We start from the raw sequence: 8,421 nt of genomic DNA, 5'->3' as shown, positions 1-8,421 counted from the left end.
GTACACTGGTACAGATGGGAACTGGAAATACAGGGAATCCAGGGTGGATGAGCCCTACAGGACCAGTGGTGTGAGTGGCGATACAGGGAGGGTAGAGGGAGAGTGGGTAGGAAAGAGGGAACCAATTATAAGGAACTATATGTGGCCTCCTCCCTGGAGGACGGACAACCGAAAAGTGGGTGAAGGGAGACGTCGACAGGGCAAGATATGACAAAATAACAATTTGTAAATTTTCAAGGGCTCAGGAGGGAGAGGGGAGCAGGGTGGGGGGTGGAAATGAGGACCTAATGCCCGAGGCTTAAGTGGAGAGGAAATGTTTTGAGAATGATGAGAGCAATGAATGTACAAATGCGCTTTACACAACTGATGTGTGTATGGATTGCGACAAGAGTTGTATGAACCCCTAATAAAACGATTTTTAAAAAAAAGAAAGAAAAAAAATTCTGCTTCTCAGGATGGGTGGCGTCAGTCTCTCTCCCAATGCCCTAGCACTTTCATAGATAGATTCAAAGCCTCTTTTCATATTTATAATCCCCAACATAGACAAAAGACCCAGCAAGCAAGGTAAACAGGGCTTACTTGTGCTTATGCTTACTTACTAATCTGTAGTGCACGGTGTCACATGGTTTTCACATTTTTTTCAAATTGCTCACCATAAATTAGTAAGCACAAGTAAACCCATGCTTACCTTGCTTATTGGGTAATCCGCCCTACATACATCCTAAGTGCACTGCTCTCCTACCATTAGCTCTGCCATCAGGCCGGCAAACCACTAGTGTGTCTCAGGAATTACTCCAGCGTCTCTTCCTCGGGACACAGATGCATCCGGAGTCTTTCAAACCCTGTCTTTTGGTGCTGTCTTTTCACCATGTCCTGTGTCTGCCTCCAGCAGAGCATATTCTACACCAAGTATCCCTAATTATTTCTATGCCAAAATGAAACCTGAGTCCCTTCACCAAACTATGTCTCTAAATGCGTGAAACAAAACAGAAAACAAATACAGGTATGGGGAGGTGATGGGCCAAACCTTTGAGCCTATAATAAAGTCCACGGAAAGGGAAGAGGCCTGGCTTGGAAGAACACCAAGAGACATGGCTAGCACTGAGTTTTGACCATCCAACTATGGCTGGCCTTCAGTTGGAGCTCAGGGTGCCCTGCCCAGCTATTGCACACACAAAACAAATTCTCTGCCATCAAATCAACTGTTATTCATAGCAACCTTAAAATGCAGAGTAGAACTGCCCCAGTGCGTTTCCTTTACAGGCACAGAAGCCTCATCTTTCTCCCATGGAGCACCAGTAGTTTTGAACTGCTGACCCTGGAGTTAGCAGCCCAATGAATGCATAACTCACTACTCCACCAGGTATCCTAGCCATTCCATATGGCAGTGGTTCTCAACCTTTCTAATGCTGCGACCCTTTCATACAGTTCCTCAGGTTGTGGTGACCCCCCAACCAGAAAATTATTTCCGTTACTACTTCATCACGGCAATTTTGCTACTGTTATGAATCATCATGTAAATACCTGAAATGCAGGATGTAGTTTCATTGTTACAAATTAAACATGATTAAAGCATAGTGATTCATCACAAAAACAATATGTAATTATATATTGTGAAATATTTACTTCTAATTACAAAGAAATGAAATTCTGTCTTGAAGCATGGTGTAACATGGGTAACAGTCTTCATGCCGGGTACTCATATGTGGGCGTATCTGCATGTGGGCAGACCCTCCTGGAGACAGATAGAGAAGCGGTGTCTCAGTTCCTAAGACCATTGGAAATATGTATTTTCCGATGGTCTTAGGCAACCCCTAAGGTCATTCAACCTCCAAATGGGTCGCGACCCCCAGGTTGAGAACCGCTGCTATATGATGATGTAACCTTCAGGGGGATGCTGGGCTGTGCTACTCTGCTCAGTACCTGGGCTTCGATTCTGATCAGATTCCTCACCCCTGTGGTGGGGACCTTCTGGAGCACCTAGGTCCAGGTGAAAGTTTGCAAACTCCAAGCTTCTGGGGACTAATTTGATATACTTCTACTGAATATACACAAACACATGAATGATGAGAATAAACTCCAAAAAGTTTGTGGGGGAAAAGGGATTAAGAGGTAATGGAATTTTCCCATGAACTTTTTAAGCCCCATGGAGTCCAAACAATGCCTAAAACACACAGCTCACAGAAACTAACATGTACATCAAGGGGCATATACCTGCATATTAAAATACACTTCCCAACTATTAACAAAGTTTCTGATGCAGTAGCAGACAAGATTCTTTATTGATGTATTGATGTATTAAATAATCAAGGTCTAGCAGTAGGTTTAGCAATGATGAGTTTTAAAAAACCACAAACAATATCTAGATATATCAGCACTATGTGTGTGGGGAAAACCCTGATTTATACTGGCAACAAATTGACATGTAGGCTAATATGACTAGTACCATGTTATTGTCTTTAGTCATAATTGAAGAAATGGATACTTTCTAACTTCTTTTTCTAATTCAAGTTCATTAACCCTTGTATTAGATCTTTAGAATCTCAAGTTCAGATTGTCTGTTTCAACATGATGTGAAGGAGTCCTGGGGGCACAGTGGTCACGTGTTTGGCCGCTAATTGGAAGGTTGGTTGTTCAAACCCACCAGCTATGCCATGGGATAAAATGGGGCAAACTGCTTCTAAAGATCACAGCCTTAGGATCCAGGGCACCGTACATCTGATTCACTTTGACAACTAAAAACAGGGACATCATCATAATTATTTTTACTATAAGCAAAAAACAGTTCATTTTAAATCATAAAATTAGTTTTCCATTTTTTATATTGAAGGCAATAAGTACTTAAAATGAGAAGCAAATCACACTACCAAAAGAACACATCAAATTCTAGCCTAGCAAATGGATGTGACATAACACTACTTTGCCTATAATTCAGTATCTCAATTTGTCAAAGACAGTAATGTCTAATGACTCGCAAAACACTAAAATGGCATTAATTAATGTGGCAGTTACATAATCTATCAACTTTCGAAGAGATGGAATCTAGCCTGGCAATCAGGTCACAGCCAATGAGGCCTCTGTATGGGCATGGCCTCCTCCTGAGGATTCTGGGAATTCCGGTCTTCCGGGTGGAGCAGACTCTCTCTGCTGTCTCTCCTGTTGACAAGCCACATAGAGGTGTGCTTATGGCAGCCAGAGCCTTGGAGCTGGAGGAGCCACATGGAGACCCATGCCAGCACTAAGATCCTCCCACCACCACTGGATACACAAGACTTTCCACCCACTGGCCTGTGATCTTCCTGCACTCAGCACCATTGCATGTGCTGTGTGAGTCTGAAGAGGAATTTACGGACTAGCATTGGACATATAGGCTAATATTGGACTTACGGACTTGATCTGAACTGGGCTGGGATGTTTTCTTAATGTACAATTACTCTTTGATATAAAGCTCTTTCCTATACACCTATGAGTCTCCATCAATTTGTTTTTCTAGTCAACCCTAACATAATTAATAATATTTACAAATATTAGTAGAAAAGTAATTTGGGACAGAGAACTTAAATTTCAATCTTATACAAGTGATTGCCCACTGTATTGTTTTTGTAAGTTACATTTGTGGTGTAGCAGTTACATGCTGGGCTACTAACCTCAAGTCAGCTGTTGGAAACCACTTTTTCCCTGGTAAAAAGGATGCACCTTTTCTATTCCCTTATACACAGGGAGTCTTGGAAACCCACAGGGGCAGTTCTATTCTATCCTATAGGGGTCACTCTGAGTTAGAATCACCTCAATGGCAGTGAGGGTTTTTTTTTGTTTCTAATTTACCACTCCAAAAACACAGTACATGTCATGGGTCTGGAAGCTCTTTATTCCTATTATAATTCAAGTTGCCAAATTATGCCTATGATCATTCTAAACCCCCCCAAAATTCATTGTCATTGAGTCTGGTCCTACTCATAAGAACACTACAGGACAGAGTAGAATTACCCATGTGGATCTCCAAGACTATAACTGTTTATGGGAGCAGAACACCTATTTTTCTCACCAGGAACATAGATGGTTTCAAACTGCTGACCCAGTGGTTAGTAGCCCAAAGCAGAACCCACTAGGCTACCAGGGCTCCTCTATATTCATTAAGATTGATAATCAGTGAAGACACTAGACTAATGCTCTGCTAGAAATTAAAACATTTTATTGAACGGAATCATTTTGAAATAGGGGGACATTACCGACATACATGCAAGATATACAGTGCTCCAAATGGCAAGGGAACAGTGTCTTAAGGGATGTACTACCTTTGATACAAGGTAGAGGATACAAAGTCAACAATGTTTAAATTACTCCATGTGCTGTAATAGGAACTCAGAGGGCAGGGGGCAGAAAGGGGTGCAGGGCAAGGGAAATGACATGGTTCAGGCCAGAGGAGCTCATCAGTAAATAGGAGGAAGCTTCAAAGTTGGTGGGAAAATATGGAAATAAAAGATAATAATTCTTTTCCACGTACAAGTATAAATAGGATGTGATCATAATTTTGCGCTATGATATTCCATTCAAATGACTTTTATGTGCATGTACGCTAGTACCATCGGTACAGCAGATCTGTTCTCTGGAAAGCAAACGTTACAAGTGGAGAGGCTGACACCCAATAACTCAAAATTCATTGTTTAAGCATGTGTTCGTCACCATGGCAGGAGACATAGAGTGCACTAAGACACCGTGCAGAAGCAGCACTAGCAGGTCAGCAAGGGCTTCCTCCAGGACACAGGTTCCCAAACTTATCTGCTCTACTGCCTGTTTTTCAGGGGGGGGGAAATTATATATATAATGGAACATATATATTTAGGAAAAAATTAACAGCCCCATGGCTTAAAACGTTTTGTCCTATAGCCCATAATACAGGATAAAATGCAACTATCTGCATTTGCAGGCCCTCTGGCTCCTTCCAGCGGTCCCCCTTCCGGCCCGCCCTCCTTGGAAAACGCTGCTCCGGGCCATCAGTTCCCATCCCAAGCCCGGAAGACGGCGACGTCCCGCAGCGCCTCGCAGACCCCGCAGCTCCGCAGGCGGCGAGGACCGCGGCCGCGCAACACACCTGAAGTTGGAGCTGGCAAACTGGAGGGCGAGCTGGAAGTTTGGGTCCGCCTCGTCCTGGAGGCCAGTCACGTGCTGGACCAGCTCCCGCAGATCTAGCTCCTGTTGTCTGTCAAGCCGGTTCCACGGCAACCGAGTACCAGCCATGCCCGCTTCATTCGGTTCGAAACCCGAATTCCCGCCGCCTCAATGCTTCGGGCCGGGGTTCTGTGTTGTCACGGGTCCTCTCGCGAGAGTTGGTGCTTCCTCGGCGTTGGGCTCTCGCGAGAGTTGGTGCTTCCTCGGCGTTGGGCTCTCGCGAGAGTTACTCCAGACGCGCGACGGGAGGCGTGAGGCATTGAAGGGGTTGTGTTTGCTGGAGCGGGTGATGCTTTGGTAAGTCTGAAAGTTTTTAAGAAAAAGCAGGTTTACCTAGTTAGCCCCTGATCGTTTAAACGAAAACTTGCTAAGCTGCAAATGGAAAGATGGGGGAGTCAAGTCCACCCAGAGTCATCTTTGTTGTCGGACTGCAAGGGGTCCGGGAGAGGCTGTCACCATATCCGAAAACAGACCAGGTAGATTCTGGAAATTCTAAGTTCATTCTTACAAACGCTTACAGAAAGAAATGTCAGATATTTCCTCAGAGCTATTTTAGAGTTAATACCGGACCTTACAAAGTAATGTACAAAAAAGGTTTTTTTTAAAACAATGATTTAAAGTAGGATTAGCAGAGATTTACAATGTCACAAGATGCCATTGACCCTCTGGAGACAGGTTCAACCATGATCATTAGGAAATTATGTACACCTACATTTCTCCAGGGGCCATTAGATCACTATCCCCTGAAGCTTCATGTGCTCGTTTGTCCAAATCGGGGTGCTATTTCGTTGTGTGGCTACTTACCTTACTGACATTTGTTAGCCTTCAACCCAAATTAGAACATCCCTGCTGATTATGCTTAGAAGAATTTTTTACTGTAAGGGAGGGGACTGTTACATTTTGGAGTTATAAGAAACGAGATCTTAAATGTTATATTTCTAGTATTGATTTTTCCTCTCTCAATCTCAAGATTTTGATCTATTTCAGAAAGATCAGCCATTGAAAACTGTATGGAACTCAGATTCACTCTGGAGTGTTGGCCATGGGAATGAACCACAGGGCAACTCGTTTTTTGTTCGTTGTACAGGAGGCAAATGTCTAACCTAGGGTTGGTGAACATGCAGCCCATGAGCAATATAAGACCCTCAAAATCATCAATACCAGCTAGCATCCGATAGCTCACCCAAGAGAAACAGTTCCAGCCACCAATCATGTTAGGAGTGAGTTAATTAAATGTTTAACCAGTGTGACCCACGAAGGATGTTATAGATAGGCAAATGGCCCAGGGCAGGGGAAAAAAAAGTGGGTGGAAGCACAATGCAGCACAGAGCACCTTGTAAAGAATGCTGTTATAATATTTAAAACATTTTTAAAAACTTAAGACTTTGGTGCTTAAAACAACATCGTAAACAACTAGTTAAAAATCACATTGTATCTATATGGGGAAGAAACAGCTTTTGGAGGAGAGAAACCAAATGTTCCCTTGTTCTGCAATTCCCAGAGACTCAAGAACCCTCCCCACACACACCTGCCCCCCCCCCCTAGCAAAAATGCCATTGAGAGACAGAAATGTCATAGGATTTGGAACTTTCTTGTGCGATGTTACTTCAAGATCTGAGGGTCTTGTTTATTCTAATCGCCCGAACTCTGAAAGAAAGTAGCCTGTTGCCTTGTTCCTCTGATCCCAGCTGGGCCTAAGATCTGTTCTCTCAGCTACTGAATTAGAACTTTTCTGGACCCAGGTCTGTTGTCCCACTCATAAGAGGATAAGCCAAAAAGCATTGCTACAAAACCATAGACACCTTTATTAAACAAAAATATTAAAATGTGAAGCTATTGTTTCTTGACATACTCACCAGCTAGATCTAAACATTTCTGAAGGGAGTATATTTGTCTCTAACCTTTCTTCAAAGGATTCTGCACTTTTGGATTTATACTACATCAAAACAACAGTTTTGGCATTTTTGAGGGATTCAAATCATGTTTCTTTCTAATGTTCTTTTAGTTTAGGTTACCCAAATAGAGGACTTAGATCGTTGTAATCTAGTTAAGATGGACATCAAGCAGAGTCCCAACCAAAGGAAATCCCAACTCTGTCTTCATCACTGCTCATGTGGCCTCAGGAAAGTCTCTTTTCAGCTTCAGTTTCTACCAGGGTGGGGAAAAAGTGGGGGTAGAGGAAGGGGCCCTTAAAATAGTACCTAATTTCTAAAGTTAATGTTAAGTGCAATACTTAGAGCTTGTTAAGTGCCATCTAGTTGATCCCTACCCATAGTGACCCCATGTACAACAATAAGACACCGCACAGTTCTGTGCTAGTCTCACAATCGCTCCCAAGCCCATGTGGCAGCCACTTTATCAGTCCATCTCATTGAGGGCTTCCTCTTTCCCCCCCGCCCCTCCACTTACCAAGCATGATGTCCTTCTCCAGGGACTGGTCTCTACTGACAACATGTCCCAAGTATGTAAGATGAAGTCTTGCATCTTTGCCTCCATGGAGCACTCTGGCCGCACTTCTGCTAAGACATGTTTGTCCTTTTAGCAGTCCGTGGTACTTTCAATATACTTAAGAGCCCAGCATGTGGTACGTCCTCAAAGATTTCGTTATTTTATCAAGTTAATAATGGTCTCTGGCCGAGCTTTGCTGTTGGTTTGATTATGTTGCGGAGGAACCAGTGTTCTCGTGCAGTGTATCTGGGCATTCAGTTTCAGGTGCCATGGCCCTGTTCAGTTCTATGTCCTTCTGCTACCTTCAGCTTCCCCTAGATATCAACTCTAATGACTCAGAGTTCCTCTCTACCCAGACCGCTTTACAGGATCCACTCACAGCAGGCGTCAGCACAACAGGTTTTTGTGACAAGCAGGGTGAGTGCTGACCTGCTGGCTCATTCCATAAGGCATCTCTGCCTTCACTGACAGGGAACGCAGGAGTGGCTCACGAAGAACTTTGTAACTGCTGTCTGGCCAAAGTGGAGTGTAGTCTTTTAGGTCACCTGTAATAATAAAACCTGTATGGTTAGTTATTTTCCTTAACTTTTGCTCATAAAAAAAATTACTCAAACTTACCATGTTTTGCTTTACTACTTTTTTCCCTTTAAGAATCTGCTAGATTTCCATACGGTTCAACTACATTGTTGTGGTAAGACAGCAGGTATATCACCTACAATATAGATTGCACAGATTCTGCAACACCGAGAAAATCACAGCAGTAGAAGTGATTCTGCAGAAGGGAATCACTGTCCTCATGCAATC

The 8,421-nt window shown here is 43.2% G+C and overlaps 1 protein-coding gene across 1 annotated transcript in view; it reads right to left on the bottom strand.

Moving 5' to 3' along the window:
- The window catches only part of TUBGCP5 (tubulin gamma complex associated protein 5), a 58,190-nt gene extending 52,908 nt beyond the window's left edge, over window positions 1-5,282 (bottom strand). Inside the window, exon 1 of the mRNA XM_013006054.2 lies at window positions 5,093-5,282. Coding sequence (XP_012861508.2) covers window positions 5,093-5,238 — 146 coding nt within the window. The 5' untranslated portion in view covers window positions 5,239-5,282. The remainder of the gene's footprint in view (window positions 1-5,092) is intronic.
- Between the last annotated feature and the right edge of the window lie 3,139 nt (window positions 5,283-8,421).

The sequence above is a fragment of the Echinops telfairi genome, unplaced genomic scaffold, assembly GCF_000313985.2.
Source record: "Echinops telfairi isolate 266 unplaced genomic scaffold, ASM31398v2 ScPeMD7_7;HRSCAF=31, whole genome shotgun sequence".
In the NCBI taxonomy this organism is placed as follows: Eukaryota; Metazoa; Chordata; class Mammalia; order Afrosoricida; family Tenrecidae; genus Echinops; species Echinops telfairi.
Note: the sequence above shows the minus strand (reverse complement) of the source record. Positions and strands in the feature narration are given on the sequence as shown.